Source organism: Cherax quadricarinatus, chromosome 98 (assembly GCF_038502225.1).
Source record: "Cherax quadricarinatus isolate ZL_2023a chromosome 98, ASM3850222v1, whole genome shotgun sequence".
NCBI classification, from domain to species: domain Eukaryota; kingdom Metazoa; phylum Arthropoda; class Malacostraca; order Decapoda; family Parastacidae; genus Cherax; species Cherax quadricarinatus.
Window position 1 is genome coordinate 9,569,042 of NC_091389.1, and position 21,023 is coordinate 9,590,064.

The following is a 21,023-nucleotide window of genomic DNA, read 5'->3' on the forward strand; positions in this document are numbered from 1 at the left end:
TGGGTTGCAGGTGTTGGGATACATTTGGAAGATCATTGATGTATATGAGGAAGAGCAGGGGACCAAGGACATTTCCCTGCGGAACTCCAGTATCAAGTGGCCGTGTTGTTGATGCTGTGTCTTTAATGGTAACATACTGATACCTATTAGTAAGGTAAGATTTGAAATAAGCAAGCGCATGGCCTCTTATACCGTAATGGTCAAGTTTGTGGAGTAGGATGTCGTGGTCTACTGTGTCAAAAGCTTTTCTTAGGTCAATAAAAATTCCTAGTGGATATTCCTTATTTTCCAATGCTGTGTAATGCAGATCTAGCATTTTTATGATTGCATCATTAGTGCTTTTATTTTTCCTAAATCCAAATTGGCAGGGGTTGAGTATGTTTTGTGCTGTTATAAATGAATATAGTCTCCTGTGCACGAGTTTCTCAAAGATTTTGGATAGCAATGGTAAGTTTGATATTGGCCTATAGTTGTTTAAGTCTGTAGGGTCACCACCTTTATGTATTGGTGTAACCCTTGCCATCTTGAGTAGTTCCGGGAAGGTGCTAGTTTCTAGTGACTTGTTAAAAAGTAATGAAATAGCATGCGAAAGGATATGGGCCGCTCGCTTGTACAGTAATGGTGGGACATTAGACAGATTCCCTGAGTTGTTTTTAAGTGACTTTATAATCTCGGTGACTTCCGAGGGCTCAGTTGGTGCAAGATAGAAGGAATTTGGGAAATTCCCATCTAGGTAGTCCCCGGCATGGGCATTAGTATGTGGGATTTTATTGGCGAGATTAGATCGTATGGTTGAGAAGAAGTCGTTTATCTTGTGAGCTGTGTCAGTGGGATGTAGTGGTGTTTCATTAGGTTTAGTTAAGACAAGAGAGATTCTATCATCATATGAAATTTTTTCACCCTGGCAGGATTGCCGATATTTCTGTCTCATGACGTAAAAGGTGATGGGTAACTCTTACTTTCTTATATTCTTCTTAATAGTTTCTAATCATTAATTTTCCTTTACAACCTAGGAGGCGTGGTCGGACACTAAGGCATTGAGAAGATGGTCCCCAGACCCACTAACAGATAACAAATGAAGGAATGTGCACGCAAAAAAAGGAATCAGGTTTAAAATATAATTACAGCCTCTCTTCACTTAGTGACATACAGTAGTTTTCATATCCGTTTGAAAAAGCCTGATGAAAACCCGAATTGTACGAAAACTGAAGCAATATTTCCCATACGAAATATTGTAAATCCAATTAATCCATTCCAGACACCCAAAAATATTAGCAAAAAATACATTTTATAGAGAATTACTATAGTTTTACATACAAACTAGGTCATACGAAAACCGAGTTTCCACTGTACTGTACTTGTTTACTGATGGCTCAGATTTACAATGGGCTCTCTGACCAGTATGCATACCTAAATACTAATGTATATTAGAGCTGATTTCTTCTATTCTGTTTATTGCAATACAGCCTCTCCTCATTTAACGACGGAGTTCTGTTCCTAAGGCACATCAGTAAACGAATTTGTTGCTATGCAAGGAGCATACTACATTTAATGGTACAGTGGACCCTCGGGTAACAGCGTCATTGGCTAATGAGAAAATTGGATAGCGCCACATTTTTGCGTCAAAATATTGGCTAACACCCAAGAACTCGGTTAACCCTTTGAGGGTTTTCGTCGTACTAGTACGTCTTACGCGTAGGGGTTTTTGACGTACTAGTACTCATAAATTCTAGCGACCTCAAATCTAGTGGGAGAAAGCTGGTAGGCCTTCATATGAAAGAATGGGTCTATGTGGTCAGTGTGCACGGTCTAAAAAAAATCCTGCAGCACACAGTGCATAATGAGAAAAAAAAACTTTTTCCATTTTTTTTTAATAAATCAGCGACTTTGCAGTGTATTTTCGTATGGTATTTATTGTTGTATTCTAGTTTTCTTGGTCTCATTTTATAGAATGGAAGACATATTACTGAAATTGAGATGATTTTGACTGGTTTTACAATGAAAGGTGCCTTGAAATTGAGCTCAAAATAGCAGAAATGTTCGATTTTTACCAAACTTCAAAAGTAAACAAATCGTGCCAAGCGTGCAATACACGTCAACTGGTGAGTCTAATATTCTTTCACAAGTGCACCAATAATATTTATACCATTTTTTACACTAATGCAGTAGTCTGCATAACAGTAAATCTTATATTTTTTGTGAGAATAAAAATTCAAAGTGGAAAGCAAAAGAATATAAGAGGGGCCTTGAGACGTGACTAATGACTAGAGGAAATGTCATTTTAGTGCCAGGAATGTCTTTCTTGTTTATTCTGGACCCTATTCCGAAATTGGCATCTTTTGAAATTTGTGTGAAATTGGCAAAATTGCTAAATTCTGACCACTGTACTGGATAGTTGAATTTATAAATGGGTGGTTTCTTGCACCCATTCGATAGAAAAAATGCAGTTCTAGCCAAATATTCATGTTTTTTGTCGACTAGTACAGTGAAATTGGCCGAAAATGGGGCTCAAAGTGGGCAAAATCGCCGATCCGTAAACATCGCCGAGACCGCTAACTTTGCGAGAGCATAATTCCGTAAGTTTTCTATCAAATTTCAAACTTTTGGTGTCGTTATGATCGGGAAAAGATTCTCTATCTTTTCATAAGAGAAAATAATTTTTTTTTTTTTTAAAATTTGGCCGACCCTGAGAACGAGTTTTGGAGAGGGCCTGTCGACCCTCAAAGGGTTAAGGACATTCATCCCAAACGTGTCAGCGCAGCCCGAGCCGCCCGGACACTCCATGTACAGCCAGTGTGCCATTGTTTACAAGCCAGAGAGGATGATTCCACGCATACATGTGATATATTTTGCATTATTTCGTTGTTTTTAGTGCTTGTAACTGCTAAATAAGCCACCATGGGACCAAAGAAAGCTTCTAGTGCCAACCCTGTGGTAAAGAGGGTGAGGTGTACCATTGAACTGAAGAAAGAGATCGTCGCAAAATATGAAAGTGGACTGCGTGTCTCCGACCTGGCCAGGTTATATAAGAAACCCCAATCAACCGTCACTACTATCTTGGCCAACAAAGAGGCAATCAAGGAAGCTGTTGTTGCAAAAGGTGCAAGTATACTTTCAAAACAGAGATCGCAAGTACTCGAATATGTGGAGAGACTGTTGCTGGTGTGGATCGACAAGAAACAATCATCAGGAGATAGTGTTTCTCAGCCAATAATATGTGAGAAGGCAAGGCAGTTGCATGAGGATCTCATTAAGAAAATGCCTGAAACTAGTGCTGATGTCAATGAATTTAAAGCCAGCAAAGGTTGGTTTGAGAGATTTAAGAATCGTAGTGGCATACACAATGTGATAAGGCATCGTAAGGCTGCCAGTTATGACAAAAAAGCGGCCGAAAAATATGTGCAGGACTTTAAGGGGTACATAGAGGCTGAAAAATTAAAACCCCAACAAGTGTTCAGTTGTGACGAAACAGACCTCTTTTTGAAGAAAATGCCAAAGAGGACCTACATGATGCTGGAGGAAAAGGCACTGCCAGGACACAAGCCTATGACAGGTAAGTAAATGTTATTTTAAATGTTTATTTAAATGTTAATTTATCTGTTGTATTACTAATTTAAGTATACTACGTATATGTACGGCGGTACCTCGGGATACGAACTTAATTCATCCCAGAAGGCTGTCCGAGTGCCGATACCGAACGATTTTGTTCACATAAGGAATAATGTAAATTAGATTAATCCATTTCAGACCCCCAAAAATACACTTACAAAAGCACTTACATACTTGTTTGAGTTTTGAGGTGTTTGTATCCCGAGGTACCACTGTACAGTGGACCCCCGCATAACGATATTATTTCAATCCAGAAGTCTGTTTGGGTGCCGTTATAGACCGAATTTGTTCCCATAAGAAATATTGTGAATTAGATTAGTCCTTTTCAAACCCCTAAAAATACATCTACAAAAGCACTTACAAAAATAAACTTACATAATTGGTCGAGTTGGGAGCTGATCGTTATCTGGGGGTCCACTGTATATGTATTTATCTGTGTTGTGTGTATGTAAAACTATAGTTGTTTAAAAAATATATTTTTTGTGAATATTTTTGTGGGTCTGGAATGGATTAATTGGATTTACATTATAGTATTTCTTATGGAAAATATTGCTTCGACTTCAGGCCGTTTTGACTTTAGTTCTAGCTCCTGGAACGGATTAGGGACAAAACTCGGGGTTCCACTGTACACTGTAATTAACCATGGCATCTGAAGCAAGTTCTTCTGTTAAGAGAAAGTGACTCTATCTTTTAGTCGGAAACTTGAACTGATAAAGGAATCTGGAATTTTGGTGGCCCGAGTATGCAAGGAATATGGAGTGAAAAAACAAACCATCTTAGATATCTGAAAGTCGAAGGAGAAACTTACCGCATACACTTGAAAGCTTGGAGGCAACAAGACAAGAAACAGTTCACCAGTGAGCGCTAGAAAGCGAATGAAACTGGCACAGTACCCGGGTCTAGAAGAAATGTTGCACAAATGGTACGTTAAAAAATATTCACTTGATATCAGTGTTAATGATGCTGACTTCAGTCAGCTACTGACTTGCTAGCACAGACTAAGAACGTAACATTTCAGGCTAGTGATTTATCCAACAATATGTATAAATTGTGTATGGTACAGTATTATGTATACGTACAGTGTTGTAGTGCTTTTATTTTCTATTTTTAACATTTGAAATTGCAGAAATATCAGAATTTTATGAAGAACAAATTATATACTGAAGACGGAAACCTACAAGCAGAGCTCTAATGCTAGATTTACTGACAAAATGTTAGGTAAATGGACACGGATACAACTAATGTGATATTTTATTGTGGTAATATTTTACACTCCTGGAGCTTTGTCAAGCTGTTCAAGGTGAAATTGCTGACCTGGGAAATATACATTGAAAATTCGCTGCACATATAAGCACAGTCAAGCACCTAAATTGCTGGAAGTTGTTGAAATCCCTTGACCTGTACTCCTTGGAATGCAGGTGAGAAAGATAAATGATAATATACACCTGGAAAATTCAAGAGGGATTGGTCCTAAATCTGCACATCACTCCCTGTGAAAGCAAAAGACTCGGCAGGCGATGCAACATTCCCCCAATGAAAAACAGGGGTACCACAAGTACACTAAGAGAACACAATAAGTGTCAGGGGCCCATGATTTTTCATTTGCCTCTCAGCATACATAAGGGGGGAATTACCGATAGACCCCTGGCTGTCTTCAAGTGGAAACTGGACAGACACCTGAACACCTGAAGTCAGTACCTGACCTAGTTTTTTTCCAGTTGGTGACTGTGATGGTACAACTGTTCCATTGTTCAGTACCTACAAAAAATCTTTGCATTGATTTGCTTAGCTTGTATTCTGATTTGCGAATTATTTTATCCCCTATAAACCATACCCCCGTTGATCTAGAGTCTCAAAACTCCAAACGTAGCACAATAAGATTCATCCAACTAGGTTATTTCTACACCATAGTAGCACAGGCACCTCTGTGACCACAAATGCAAGTCAGACGAATCTCCAGCTAGCGTTGACGAACTCTAGCTCAAGTTTCACTGCCGTCAACATGACTTAAGAAATCGTAATCAATCATACGATTTCGTAAGTCATGTTGACACAGTAGAGTTCGTCAATAGCTGGAGATTCGTCTGTACTTGCATTTGTGGTCACAGAGGTGGTGCTAACTTTCCTATGGGGGGGGGATGATCTTATTGTGGCTAGCTGGTCTAGTGGTTAGCGCGACGGGCTGGAGTTTTGAGACTCTATGACCGCGGGTTCAATCCCGGCCGGGGGTATGGTTTATTTGCAATCGTGTCATTACGATTTCTTAAGTCATTTATCCCCTATAGTTATCTAAGCAAACCAACGTCACCAAATTTGTATTTATTCCTGTTTTCCTTTTACTATACATTTCAATCATATCTTTCACAGTGGAATTAAGTTACTTTAGTGGGAGGGGGAGGGTATCTTGGTGTGTAATTTATACTATGTATGATTATTGTACTTATGTGTACATGTACCTAAACTTAATTATTTTCCAGAGAGCGTAAGTTCGGTTTCCTCAGTCTGTGTTCATGCATAGGTAAGTCAGTTTATTTAAATACAATTTTATACAATTTTTGTATTAGTAAGATTATTTATGTACAGGTATACATAAGTACTATTATCATACATAGTGTAAATTACCCGCCAATGTAACCCAAAAAAAGGTCAGATACAGAGACTTATTTCTATTGTGGTGTTTGAATAAATAAGTAAGCTTATTTAGGTACAGGTACACGTAAGTACAATTATCATACACATGTGTAAATTACCCACCAGGATAACCCAAGAAAAGTCAGTCAAAAATGACTTATTTCCATTGTGGTCGTTTTGATATTTTTGCTTCATCAGTTATCATAACCTAAAGTACAATCTAAACTTTCTAAGGTCTCACCGAGATTATTATTATTACAACAATTACAACTAAGCTCTAAACCCACAAGGGCATCAGAGTCTCACAGAGATGCATCATTGTCCAAAAAAAAAAAAAATCAATTTTTTATTGTTCTTTCTAATGAGCAAGTTATCACAATTTCCTGCTTTATTACTGAGATTATATTATAACACTCTCAACTGAGCACTAAACCCACAAGGATCAGCCAGTCTCACTGAGATGCATCAATGTCAAAAAAAAAAAAAAATAAAATGTTTATCCCTTTACTTCTTTCTAATCAGCACATTATTTCCTGCTTAATTACGAAGATTATTATTATTATGACAATCATGACTATAGGTACTCCTCACTTAACGACCTACCTGTTCAACGACCACGCGGACTTACGACCGGCTCTCCATCTTGCATCACCCTTTCTTAGTTTCGTCTATTTCGTCCATAAATTTTTACTTTATTGTGCAAACCCCAGTACAAGATGTCGACGAAAAGGAAGATCTTGACTTCACTTGAAGGATGCTCCAAGAAACAAAGGAATGTTCTTGATCTTGAGATGAAAATGAAAATTATAAACGAATTTGAAGCTGGTAAGAAAGTGCAAGTGATAGCCCGTGAATTGAACCTGGCGCATTCTACTGTTTCCACTATCTTGAAAGATAAAGATAGAGTGAAAGAGGCAGCAAAATCATCAGCAGGATTTAATGCCATAATAACTAGGCAACGGAAAGGTCTCATTCATGAAATGGAGAAATTACTGGTGATCTGGTTTGACAACCAGATGAAAAAAAAAAAGCCAATGAGCCTTTTAATTATCCAAGCCAAGGCACGCAGTATCTTTGAGGCTCTGAAGGCGCGCAAAGGCAAAGAATCGACAGAAACATTTACGGCAAGTCATGGATGGTTTCAACGGTTTCGTCGGAGATTCAGCCTGCATAATTGGAACATGAACGGTGAGGGAGTGAAAAGCGTATGCAATAATAATAATAATAATAATAATAATAATAATAATAATAATAATAAAAATAATCTTTATTTCTACTACCAGTACATGATAAAACTTATACAGACCAGAACTGACATCAGTGACATAGTACATAGAAAGCCCCTGTTTATGCAAAGCATTTTTGGCAGCTTAGGTTAATTTTGTCCCCAGGATGTGACCCACACCAGCTGGTTAACACCCTGGTACCTACTTATTGCTAGGCAAACAGGGACAGTAGGTGCAAGGTGACTAACACCCAGGTACCTAGTTACTGATAGTTGTCTCATGAAATTATAAATGCATGATTGCAAACAAACCATACCATGGGCGGAGATAGAACCTGCGGTCAGAGAGCCATAAAACAAACTCTAGCTCAAGTTCCCGCAAAGCTGTCATCATGACTCCCAGAATCATAATGAATCTTACTGTAGCCAGCTGGCCCAGTGGCTGACACATTGGTTTGGAGTTTTATGACTCTGACCGTGGGTTCTATCCCTGCCTGTAGTATGATTTTTTTTACTCTCTAGATGAACAGGGACAGCAGGTGTAAGCTGATTAACACCCAGGTACTTACTTACTGTTAGGTGAACACAGCAGGTACAGTATCTTAAGGAAACACGCCCAATGTTTCCACTCGTACTGGGGATCAAACCACAGACCTCTGTGTGAGCTGAGTGCACTACCAACTGTCCAGACAGATTCTATCATCCTATGAAATTTTTTCACTCTGGCAGGATTGCCGATATTTCTGTCTCATGACGTAAAAGGTGATGGGTAACTCTTACTTTCTTATGTTCTTCTTAATAGTTTTTAATCGTTAACTTTCCTTTACAACCTAGGAGGCCTGGTCGGACACCAAGGCATTGAGAAGATGGTCCCCAGAACCACTAACAGATAACAAATGAAGGAATGTGCACGCAAAAAAAGGAATCAGGTTTAAAATATAATTACACCCTCTCCTCACTTAGCGACATACAGTGGTTTTCGTGATTAATCCGTTCAAAAAAGTCTGACGAAAACCCGAATCATACGAAAACTGAAGCAATATTTCCCATACGAAATAATGTAAATCCAATTAATCCGTTCCAGACACCCAAAAATATTTTTTTTTTTATTATCACACTGGCCGATTCCCACCAAGGCAGCGTGACCCGAAAAAGAAAAACTTTCACCATCATTCACTCCATCACTGTCTTGCCAGAAGGGTGCTTTACACTACAGTTTTTAAACTGCAACATTAACACCCCTCCTTCAGAGTGCAGGCACTGTACTTCCCATCTCCAGGACTCAAGTCTGGCCTGCCGGTTTCCCTGAACCCCTTCATAAATGTTACTTTGCTTACACTCCAACAGCACGTCAAGTATTAAAAACCATTCGTCTCCATTCACTCCTATCAAACGCTCACGCACGCCTGCTGGAAGTTCAAGCCCCTCGCACACAAAACCTCCTTTACCCCCTCCCTCCAACCTTTCCTAGGCCGACCCCTACCCCGCCTTCCTTCCACTACAGACTGATACACTCTTGAAGTCATTCTGTTTCGCTCCATTCTCTCTACATGTCCGAACCACCTCAACAACCCTTCCTCAGCCCTCTGGACAACAGTTTTGGTAATCCCGCACCTCCTCCTAACTTCCAAACTACGAATTCTCTGCATTATATTCACACCACACATTGCCCTCAGACATGACATCTCCACTGCCTCCAGCCTTCTCCTCACTGCAACATTCATCACCCATGCTTCACACCCATATAAGAGTGTTGGTAAAACTATACTCTCATACATTCCCCTCTTTGCCTCCAAGGACAAAGTTCTTTGTCTCCACAGACTCCTAAGTGCACCACTCACCCTTTTCTCCTCATCAATTCTATGATTCACCTCATCTTTCATAGACCCATCCGCTGACACGTCCACTCCCAAATATCTGAATACATTCACCTCCTCCATACTCTCTCCCTCCAATCTGATATCCAATCTTTCATCACCTAATATTTTTGTTATCCTCATAACCTTACTCTTTCCTGTATTCACCTTTAATTTTCTTCTTTTGCACACCCTACCAAATTCATCCACCAATCTCTGCAACTTCTCTTCAGAATCTCCCAAGAGCACAGTGTCATCAGCAAAGAGCAACTGTGACAACTCCCACTTTATGTGTGATTCTTTATCTTTTAACTCCACGCCTCTTGTCAAGACCCTCGCATTTACTTCTCTTACAACCCCATCTATAAATATATTAAACAACCACAGTGACATCACACATCCTTGTCTAAGGCCTACTTTTACTGGGAAATAATTTCCCTCTTTCCTATGTACTCTAACTTGAGCCTCACTATCCTCGTAAAAACTCTTCACTGCTTTCAGTAACCTACCTCCTACACCATACACCTGCAGCATCTGCCACATTGCCCCCCTATCCACCCTGTCATATGCCTTTTCCAAATCCATAAATGCCACAAAGACCTCTTTAGCCTTATCTAAATACTGTTCACTTATATGTTTCACTGTAAACACCTGGTCCACACACCCCCTACCTTTCCTAAAGCCTCCTTGTTCATCTGCTATCCTATTCTCAGTCTTACTTTTAATTCTTTCAATAATAACTTTACCATACACTTTACCAGGTATACTCAACAGACTTATCCCCCTATAATTTTTGCACTCTCTTTTGTCCCCTTTGCCTTTATACAAAGGAACTATGCATGCTCTCTGCCAATCCCTAGGTACCTTACCCTCTTCCATACATTTATTAAATAATTGCACCAACCACTCCAAAACTATATCCCCACCTGCTTTTAACATTTCTATCTTTATCCCATCAGTCCCGGCTGCCTTACCCCCTTTCATTTTACCTACTGCCTCACGAACTTCCCCCACACTCACAACTGGCTCTTCCTCACTCCTACAAGATGTTATTCCTCCTTGCCCTATACACGAAATCACAGCTTCCCTATCTTCATCAACATTTAACAATTCCTCAAAATATTCCCTCCATCTTCCCAATACCTCTAACTCTCCATTTAATAACTCTCCTCTCCTATTTTTAACTGACAAATCCATTTGTTCTCTAGGCTTCCTTAACTTGTTAACCTCACTCCAAAACTTTTTCTTATTTTCAACAAAATTTGTTGATAACATCTCACCCACTCTCTCATTTGCTTTCTTTTTACATTGCTTCACCACTCTCTTAACTTCTCTCTTTTTCTCCATATACTCTTCCCTCCTTGCATCACTTCTACTTTGTAAAAACTTCTCATATGCTAACTTTTTCTCCCTTACTACTCTCTTTATATCATCATTCCACCAATCGCTCCTCTTCCCTCCCGCACCCACTTTCCTGTAACCACAAACTTCTGCTGAACACTCTAACACTACATTTTTAAACCGACCCCATACCTCTTCGACCCCACTGCCTATGCTCTCATTAGCCCATCTATCCTCCAATAGCTGTTTATATCTTTCCCTAACTGCCTCCTCTTTTAGTTTATAAACCTTCACCTCTCTCTTCCCTGATGCTTCTATTCTCCTTGTATCCCATCTACCTTTTACTCTCAGTGTAGCTACAACTAGAAAGTGATCTGATATATCTGTGTCCCCTCTATAAACATGTACATCCTGAAGTCTACTCAACAGTCTTTTATCTACCAATACATAATCCAACAAACTACTGTCATTTCTCCCTACATCATATCTTGTATACTTATTTATCCTCTTTTTCTTAAAATATGTATTACCTATAACTGAACCCCTTTCTATACAAAGTTCAATCAAAGGGCTCCCATTATCATTTACACCTGGCACCCCAAACTTACCTACCACACCCTCTCTAAAAGTTTCTCCTACTTTAGCATTCAGGTCCCCTACCACAATTACTCTCTCACTTGGTTCAAAGGCTCCTATACATTCACTTAACATCTCCCAAAATCTCTCTCTCTCCTCTGCATTCCTCTCTTCTCCAGGTGCATACACGCTTATTATGACCCACTTCTCGCATCCAACCTTTACTTTAATCCACATAATTCTTGCATTTACACATTCATATTCTCTTTTCTCCTTCCATAACTGATCATTCAACATTACATTACTGCTACCCCTTTCTTTGCTCTAACTCTCTCAGATACTCCAGATTTAATCCCATTTATTTCCCCCCACCGAAACTCCCCTACCCCCTTCAGCTTTGTTTCGCTTAGGGCCAGGACATCCAACTTCTTTTCATTCATAACATCAGCATTCATCTGTTTCTTGTCATCTGCACTACATCCACGCACATTTAAGCATCCCAGTTTTATAAAGTTTTTCTTCTTCTCTTTTTTAGTAAATGTCTACAGGAGACGGGGTTACTAGCCCATTGCTCCCGGCATTTTAGTCGCCTCATACGACACGCATGGCTTACGGAGGAAAGATTCTTTTCCACTTCCCCATGGACAGTAGAAGAAATAAAGAAGAACAAGAGCTATGTAGAAAAAGGAGAAAAACCTAGATGTATGTATATATATATGCATGTGCATGTCTGTGAAGTGTGACCAAAGTGTAAGTAGGAGTAGCAAGATATCCCTGTTATCTAGCGTGTTTATGAGACAGAAAAAGACTCCAGCAATCCTACCATCATACAAAACAGTTACAGGTTTCTGTTTCACAGTCATCTGGCAGGACGGTAGTACTTCCCTGGGTGGTTGCTGTCTACCAACCTACTACCTACTATAAAATTCATTTTATAGAGAATTACTATAGTTTTACATACAAACTAGGTCATACGAAAACCGAGTTTCCACTGTACTGTACTTGTTTACTGATGACTCAGATTTATGATGGGCTCTCTGACCAGTATGCATACCTAAATAATGTAGTATATTAGAGCTGATTTCCTCTGTTTTGTTTGTTTCAATAGAGCCTCTCCTCAATGACGGAATTCTGTTCCTAAGACGAATTTGTTGCTAAGCAAGGAGCACACACTAATGGTAGTGGGTTTGTGTCATCCATCTTTGTTATGTTTTAATGTCACCTTTGCACCATTTACAACATTTCTGGTATGTTTATACAGTAGTGTACTGTATATTGTAATAAACAGAATAGAGGAAATCAGCACTAATATACAGTGGTCCCTTGATAATCGTTGGGCTTGATAGTCGTCCTTTTCGGAAATTGTCACGTTATTTTCGTCCAAACATTGGCTCGCAAATGGTCGGTTGACTCGCTAATCGTCGTTCATCCTGGACGCGTACTCACGGCTCTGAGCCCCCTTGGCCTCCCTTCCCAGCCAGTGTGCCATTGTTTACCAGTGAGCGACGGTCCCCTCACTTGTGCATACGAAATATTTCATAATATTCCATTCATTTTAGTGCTTGCAAGTGCTAAATAAGCAACAATGGCTCCAAAGAAAGCTCCTAGTGCCAAGCCTGTGGTAAAGAAGGTGAGAAATATGATTGAATTTAAGAAAAACATCATTGAACAATATGACAGTGGCGTACGTGTGGCCAAACTGGCCAGGATGTATAACAAACCCCATACAACCGTATCTTCCATCATGGCCAAGAAAAAGGAAGTTGTTGTTGCTTTGAGAAAATTGTGGTCAGATTGTGTCCACAAGAGGGATTTTGAAGGGTTTGTGGCTGACCCTGATGAGCCTATGTCTGTTGTGAAATCTATTGTGGCACTGGGGAGTTCCATGGGGTTGGATGTGAGTTTGCAGGATGTGGAAGAGTTGGTGGAGGACCACAACGAAGAGCTAACCACTGAGGAGCTGCAAGAGCTTCAGCAGGGACAGCAACAGATCGCAGCTCAGAATCTTGCTGCAGAGGAGGAGGAAGAGAGAGATGGAAGAAGGTGCCTTCTTCAGAAATTAAGGAGATTTTTGAAATGTGGGGTAAGATGGTAAGATTTATGGAGAAACATCACCCTGAGAAGGATGTTGCAAGCCATATCAGCAACTTGTACAGTGACAGAGTTTTGGCCCATTTTAGGGAAGTTTTAAAGAGACACCAGAAACAGAGCTCTCTGGACAGTTTTTTTGCGAGACAGGACTCCAGTGACTCTCAAGCTGGTCCTAGTGGCATTAAGAAACAGAGAAGTAACCCCAGAAAAGCACTTGGTACCTGAGGTGTTGCTGGAAGGGGATTCCCCTTCCAAACAGTAAATAATCCACTCTCTCTCCTCCTCCAGTCTCCCATACACTAAGAAGAATCACCAATAAAGGTAAGTGTTATGCTGTTAATGTTTTATTCATCATGTGCCATTGTATTGTTTATGTACTACATCTATATTTCATGTAAAAATTTTGTTTGTTTTAATACTTCTGGGTGTCAGGAACGGATTAATTGTATTTACATTATTTCTTATGGGGAAAATTGATTCGAAAATCGTCTATTTCGATAATCGTCTCACTTCCAGGAACGGATTAACGGCGATAAATGAGGGACCACTGTACATTATTTAGGTATGCATACAGGCCAGAGAGCCCATCGTAAGTCTGAGTTGTCATTAACAAGTACGTCAATAAATGAGGAGACGCTGTACACAAATAACCCGCACCTAGAAGAGAAAAGCTCATGATGATGTTTCGGTTTGACTTGGACCATTTAGAAGTTACACAATTGGACTTGTAAACATTATTGGACTTGTGAAAAGTCCAAGTCGGACCAAAATGTTGTAATGAGCTTTTCTCTCCTATCTGTGGGTTATTTGTGTATACACACTAATTAACTGATCTTCTATTACTGTAAAGGATGGGTAATGAAACAGTGTTGTATTCTCAAAGGTTCACAACCGTCTGGCCAGGAGGAAAAGAAGTCTCCAGTGGTTATCTGCCTTGACTTACCAGATGAATCTTGCACCATCTACAAAGAAATTAGCAACGTTCCTGAAAACTCCCAGAAGAAAATGAGAAACGAAGAGTCCATGGTAAGTACTGATGTTGTGCAGGTGATGTCCCCTCAAGGGAGGTTCCTTGATGCTGGTTAGGGGCCCTTGATCTAGGGAATTGGATCTGTGCTACGGTTCCCTGAATTGAGCCTGAATACCTTCCATTCCCCCCCCACATGCACTGTATAATCCTACAGGTTTAGTGCTCCCCCATGATTATAATAATGTGCAACTGATGAGAAGTGGCATGTGCAATGAGGACCCCAGTTGAAATACGTCACTTTGACGTTTTTGGGTTATCCTGGTGGGTAATTTACACGTGCCACTATGTATGATAATTGTACTTATATGTGTGTGTGTGTCTAAATAAGCTTACTTAACATGACGAAACATTTTGTCTGGGCTGTGGGCTTTATCAGTTATGATAAGTTTTGTTGAGAATTTTAAAACGGAATATTAACCACCCAGGATAACTCAAGAAAGTCAGTGCGTCATCACAGACTGTTTTATTTCCATTGTAATCCTTCAGTCTTGTCCCCCAGGATACCACCCACTACAGTCACGTAACATCCAGGCTCAACTTACTGCTAGGTGAATGGGGACAGCAGGTGTAAGGTGACTGGCACCCAGATACCTACTTACCACTAAGTGAACAGGGACAGCAGGTGTAAGGTGACTGGCACCCAGATACCTACTTACCACTAAGTGAACAGGGACAGCAGGTGTAAGGTGACTGGCACCCAGATACCTACTTACCACTAAGTGAACAGGGACAGCAGGTGTAAGGTGACTGGCACCCAGATACCTACTTACCACTAAGTGAACAGGGACAGCAGGTGTAAGGTGACTGACACCCAGATATCTACTTACTGCTAAGTGAACAGGGACAGCAGGTGTAAGGTGACTGGCACCCAGATACCTACTTATGGCTAAGTGAACAGGGACAGCAGGTGTAAGGTGACTGGCACCCAGATACCTACTTACAGCTAAGTGAACAGGGACAGCAGGTGTAAGGTGACTGGCACCCAGATACCTACTTACGGCTAAGTGAACAGGGACAGCAGGTGTAAGGTGACTGACACCCAGATATCTACTTACTGCTAAGTGAACAGGGACAGCAGGTGTAAGGTGACTGGCACCCAGATACCTACTTACCACTAAGTGAACAGGGACAGCAGGTGTAAGGTGACTGGCACCCAGATACCTACATACCGATAAGTGAACAGGGACAGCAGGTGTAAGGTGACTGACACCCAGATATCCACTTACTGCTAAGTGAACAGGGACAGCAGGTGTAAGGTGACTGACACCCAGATATCTACTTACTGCTAAGTGAACAGGGACAGCAGGTGTAAGGTGACTGACACCCAGATATCCACTTACTGCTAAGTGAACAGGGACAGCAGGTGTAAGGTGACTGACACCCAGATACCTACTTACGGCTAAGTGAACAGGGACAGCAGGTGTAAGGTGACTGACACCCAGATACCTACTTACGGCTAAGTGAACAGGGACAGCAGGTGTAAGGTGACTGACACCCAGATATCCACTTACTGCTAAGTGAACAGGGACAGCAGGTGTAAGGTGACTGACACCCAGATACCTACTTACGGCTAAGTGAACAGGGACAGCAGGTGTAAGGTGACTGACACCCAGATATCTACTTACTGCTAAGTGAACAGGGACAGCAGGTGTAAGGTGACTGACACCCAGATATCTACTTACGGCTAAGTGAACAGGGACAGCAGGTGTAAGGTGACTGACACCCAGATACCTACTTACGGCTAAGTGAACAGGGACAGCAGGTGTAAGGTGACTGACACCCAGATACCTACTTACGGCTAAGTGAACAGGGACAGCAGGTGTAAGGTGACTGACACCCAGATATCTACTTACATACCGCATAAGTGAACAGGGACAGCAGGTGTAAGGTGACTGACACCCAGATACCTACTTACGGCTAAGTGAACAGGGACAGCAGGTGTAAGGTGACTGACACCCAGATACCTACTTACGGCTAAGTGAACAGGGACAGCAGGTGTAAGGTGACTGACACCCAGATATCTACTTACTGCTAAGTGAACAGGGACAGCAGGTGTAAGGTGACTGACACCCAGATATCCACTTACATGACCAATAAGTGAACAGGGACAGCAGATGTAAGGTGACTGACACCCAGATATCCACTTACTGCTAAGTGAACAGGGACAGCAGGTGTAAGGTGACTGACACCCAGATATCCACTTACTGCTAAGTGAACAGGGACAGCAGGTGTAAGGTGACTGACACCCAGATATCCACTTACTGCTAAGTGAACAGGGACAGCAGGTGTAAGGTGACTGACACCCAGATATCCACTTACTGCTAAGTGAACAGGGACAGCAGGTGTAAGGTGACTGACACCCAGATATCCACTTACTGCTAAGTGAACAGGGACAGCAGGTGTAAGGTGACTGACACCCAGATATCTACTTACTGCTGAGTGAACAGGGACAGCAGGTGTAAGGAAACATACCCAACATTTCTACCCATACTAGGGATTGAATCATGGACACTCAGTGTGTGAGGCAAGATCATCGCCTTCCTGGAGAAATTAACCTTGGGGGAAATAAATAAGTTTATTTAGGTACAATATACAGTTACACAAATTACTGTATGCAGAATCACCACTGTGAAAAAATAGTGAAATTCCAAGTGCTTTCGTGATTTTTCACACGAGAGGTCACAAAAGTGCTTGAAATTTCACTATTTTTTCACAGTGGTTGTTTTGCATATTGTGGAATATAAATTATATATATATATATATATATATATATATATATATATATATATATATATATATATATATATATTTATATTTATATTGTGGAATTACCTATTTACTGTGATTTTATTGCACAAATTTTTGTATATACTAACATATGTTCAAATTACCCACTAGGATAACCCAAAAAAGTCAAAGTTGCATTTTTCCAGTGGGGTCCTCATGGAAGATCAAGTTGATGAAATAAACTGATGAAACCTAAAGCTCAGATGAAACATTTCGTCATTAAGGATTCCTAGTGTTGCATATGTGCTGCATGTGTGTCCGAGCAGTAGCCTGGAACCTAACCTGCTGGTTAAGCAGGGTTCTCCTGTACAGCAGTAGCCTGGAACCTAACCTGCTGGTTAAGCAGGGCTCTCCTGTACAGCAGTAGCCTGGAACCTAACCTGCTGGTTAAGCAGGGCTCTCCTGTACAGCAGTAGCCTGGAACCTAACCTGCTGGTCAAGCAGGGGAACCTAACCTCTCAGGGCTGTACAGCAGTAGCAGGGTTCTGTACAGAACCTAACCTGCTGGTTAAGCAGGGCTCTCCTGTACAGTAGCCTCTCTGGTTAAGCAGGGTGTACAGCAGTAGCCTGGAACCTAACCTGCTGGTCAAGCAGGGTTCTCCTGTACAGCAGTAGCCTGGAACCTAACCTGCTGGTTAAGCAGGGTTCTCCTGTACAGCAGTAGCCTGGAACCTAACCTGCTGGTTAAGCAGGGCTCTCCTGTACAGCAGTAGCCTGGAACCTAACCTGCTGGTTAAGCAGGGCTCTCCTGTACAGTAAGCAGGGTTCTCCTGTACAGCAGTAGCCTGGAACCTAACCTGCTGGTTAAGCAGGGCTCTCCTGTACAGTAGCCTGGAACCTAACCTGCTGGTCAAGCAGGGTTCTCCTGTACAGCAGTAGCCTGGAACCTAACCTGCTGGTTAAGCAGGGTTCTCCTGTACAGTAGCCTGGAACCTAACCTGCTGGTCAAGCAGGGTTCTCCTGTACAGCAGTAGTAACCTAGCGGTAGCAGGGCTCTCCTGTACAGCGGTAGCCTGGAACCTAACCTGCTGGTCAAGCAGGGCTCTCCTGTACAGCAGTAGCCTGGAACCTAACATGCTGCTGGTTAACCTAACCTGCAGGGTTCTCCTGTACAGCAGTAGCCTGGAACCTAACCTGCTGGTTAAGCAGGGCTCTCCTGTACAGCGGTAGCCTGGAACCTAACCTGCTGGTCAAGCAGGGCTCTCCTGTACAGCAGTAGCCTGGAACCTAACCTGCTGGTCAAGCAGGGCTCTCCTGTACAGCAGTAGCCTGGAACCTAACCTGCTGGTTAAGCAGGGCTCTCCCGTACAGCAGTAGCCTGGAACCTAACCTGCTGGTTAAGCAGGGCTCTCCTGTACAGCGGTAGCCTGGAACCTAACCTGCTGGTCAAGCAGGGCTCTCCTGTACAGCAGTAGCCTGGAACCTAACCTGCTGGTTAAGCAGGGCTCTCCTGTACAGCAGTAGCCTGGAACCTAACCTGCTGGTTAAGCAGGGCTCTCCTGTACAGCAGTAGCCTGGAACCTAACCTGCTGGTTAAGCAGGGCTCTCCTGTACAGCAGTAGCCTGGAACCTAACCTGCTGGTTAAGCAGGGCTCTCCTGTACAGCAGTAGCCTGGAACCTAACCTGCTGGTTAAGCAGGGCTCTCCTGTACAGCAGTAGCCTGGAACCTAACCTGCTGTATCAGCAGGGCTCTCCTGTACAGCAGTAGCCTGGAACCTAAACTGCTGTATCAGGGCCCTCCTGTACAGCAGTAGCCTAGAACTTAACCTGCTGTATAAGCAGGACCTTCCTGTATAGCAGTAGCCTAGAACTTGACCTGCTGTATAAGCAGGACCTTCCTGTACAGCAGTAGCCTAGAACTTAACCTGCTGTATAAGTAGGGCTCTCCTGTACATAATTAATAAGAAAGATAAATCAAGATAATTTAGGTTTTGAAAGGATATAGGAAAGCACTGGTTGTGGATAAGTGGAACAGACTCCTGAGTAGCGTCATTGAAGCTAAAACCTTGTGTAGTTTTAAAAATAGGTTGGACAAATACATGAGTAAGAGTGGGCGGGCATGAGTTGGACCTGACTAGTTTGGGCCAGTAGGCCTGCTGCAGTGCTCCTCTCTTACGTTCTTACATTAACCAAATTAATTCATTTTCACTTTCAGGGCGGTGATGTCTCGGAGACCCAGAAACTTGACGTTTCGATTAAAGCAAAGGAGGGTAGGCATTATTTAAGTTTGTAAAAATGTGTTTTCAAGTAGGTTGTCTTGATACTAGTATAGGGCTTTTGATCCTAGGAAATAGTGTCAGTCTCCCCATTTGCAGATTAAAACTCATTAACGTATATTTCCCATCGGCTCTGTGACACATTGTGAATATAATATTAAATATTAAATATTAAATGTTGATTTGATGTGCTGCTGGAGTGCGAGGTAACATGAAGGGATTCAGGGAAACCGGTTGGCTGGACTTGAGTCCTGGAGGTGGGAAGTACAGTACCTGCACTCTGAAGAATGGGTGGAGATATATTTCAGTTTTTTAACTGTAGTGTAGGTACGCTTCTGGCAAGACAGTGATGGAGTGAATGATGATGAAAGTGTTTCTTCTTTATCGGGTCATGTATTTTTGTACTTAACCCGTAAACGGTTCAAACGTATATATACGTTTTTTCAACATTTGAAAGTACAGTGGACCCCCGCATAACGATCACCTCCAAATGCGACCAATTATGTAAGTGTATTTATGTAAGTGCGTTTGTACGTGTATGTTTGGGGGTCTGAAATGGACTAATCTACTTCACAATATTCCTTATGGGAACAAATTCGGTCAGTACTGGCACCTGAACATACTTCTGGAGTGAAAAAATATCGTTAACCGGGGGTCCACTGTATGTAAAAAAAGTAGATTTTTTGTTTTTTTACATTTGAAAATGTGTAAAAAACTTTGATCTACTTTTTTTTTTGTTATATTTGAAAATATGTAAAAAAAAACGTAGATCTACTTTTGTAGCACTACGCATGTGAACGTAGATCTGCTGGGACCGTTTACGGGTTAAAATATATTAGCATTTTTATTTTTCTTAAAAATTTGCCATAACACCAAATTAGTCTGAATATTTGTGCTCTATTTTATTTTCATTTATGACTTTTGGGCGGGGATAAAATATAGCTGAAGAGAGAGGAGTAAAGCAGTATGTTGTTTTGACATTGTTTTGCTCCATGTAAAGCTCTGTCAAGTTAATACCTTTATAAAGCTGTATATAGAACAAGACTTTACAGTGAGAGTTTGGCACATGTGTCTTTATTCTCAGCAGCACTGTCATAGCCTGGGTATTAAATAATTGTATTAAATGAGAAAGGATGTGTTGTATAATATTATTATCTAATTGAAGGTGTGTGGCGCTCAGGCCGGGTGAGAAAGAGATCTTCGAAGCTCGCTGACTTTGCATCGACAGCGGAAGTTGACGTTCTCTTCCGGCAGTATTCCGATGGGCCAGGAAGCTTGCACAACGACTCAAATGTCAGTCTCATTTAAATTTTGCTCTTGTCACCAGTCAGACTCTTAGAATAATAATAATAGTAATAATAATCATTATTTTTACAAGTACATGATACAACTTATAGAGACCATAGCTGACATCACTGACATACTATATAAAAAGTCCCTGGTTATGCAGAGCATTTCAGGCAAGTTAGGTTGATTTTGTCTCTTGCATGCGACCCATATCAGTTAGCTAACACACATGTACCTGCTTACTGCTAGGTGAACAGTGACAGCAGGTGTAAGGTAACTAACACCCAGGTACCTACTTACTGCTAGGTGAACAGTGACAGCAGGCATAAGGTAACTAACACCCAGGTACCTACTTACTGCTAGGTGAATAGTG

General features: G+C 41.4%; 1 protein-coding gene across 10 annotated transcripts in view; it reads left to right on the plus strand.

Annotated features, from left to right (window-relative positions):
* The window catches only part of LOC128702480 (putative CENPB DNA-binding domain-containing protein 1), a 51,696-nt gene extending 31,014 nt beyond the window's left edge, over window positions 1-20,682 (plus strand). For 6 of the 10 annotated variants that reach the window (XM_070105369.1, XM_070105365.1, XM_070105366.1 and 3 more), the window contains 3 exons: window positions 14,213-14,355; window positions 19,303-19,357; window positions 20,529-20,682. In XM_070105369.1, the coding sequence (XP_069961470.1) occupies window positions 14,213-14,355; window positions 19,303-19,357; window positions 20,529-20,671 (341 nt within the window). In that variant the 3' untranslated portion in view covers window positions 20,672-20,682. Of the gene's footprint in view, window positions 1-2,646; window positions 3,554-6,820; window positions 7,429-14,212; window positions 14,356-19,302; window positions 19,358-20,528 lie in introns of those variants that run through there. The other 4 variants (XM_070105364.1, XM_070105371.1, XM_070105370.1 and 1 more) reach the window with 4 other exon arrangements.
* The last annotated feature ends 341 nt before the right edge of the window (window positions 20,683-21,023 follow it).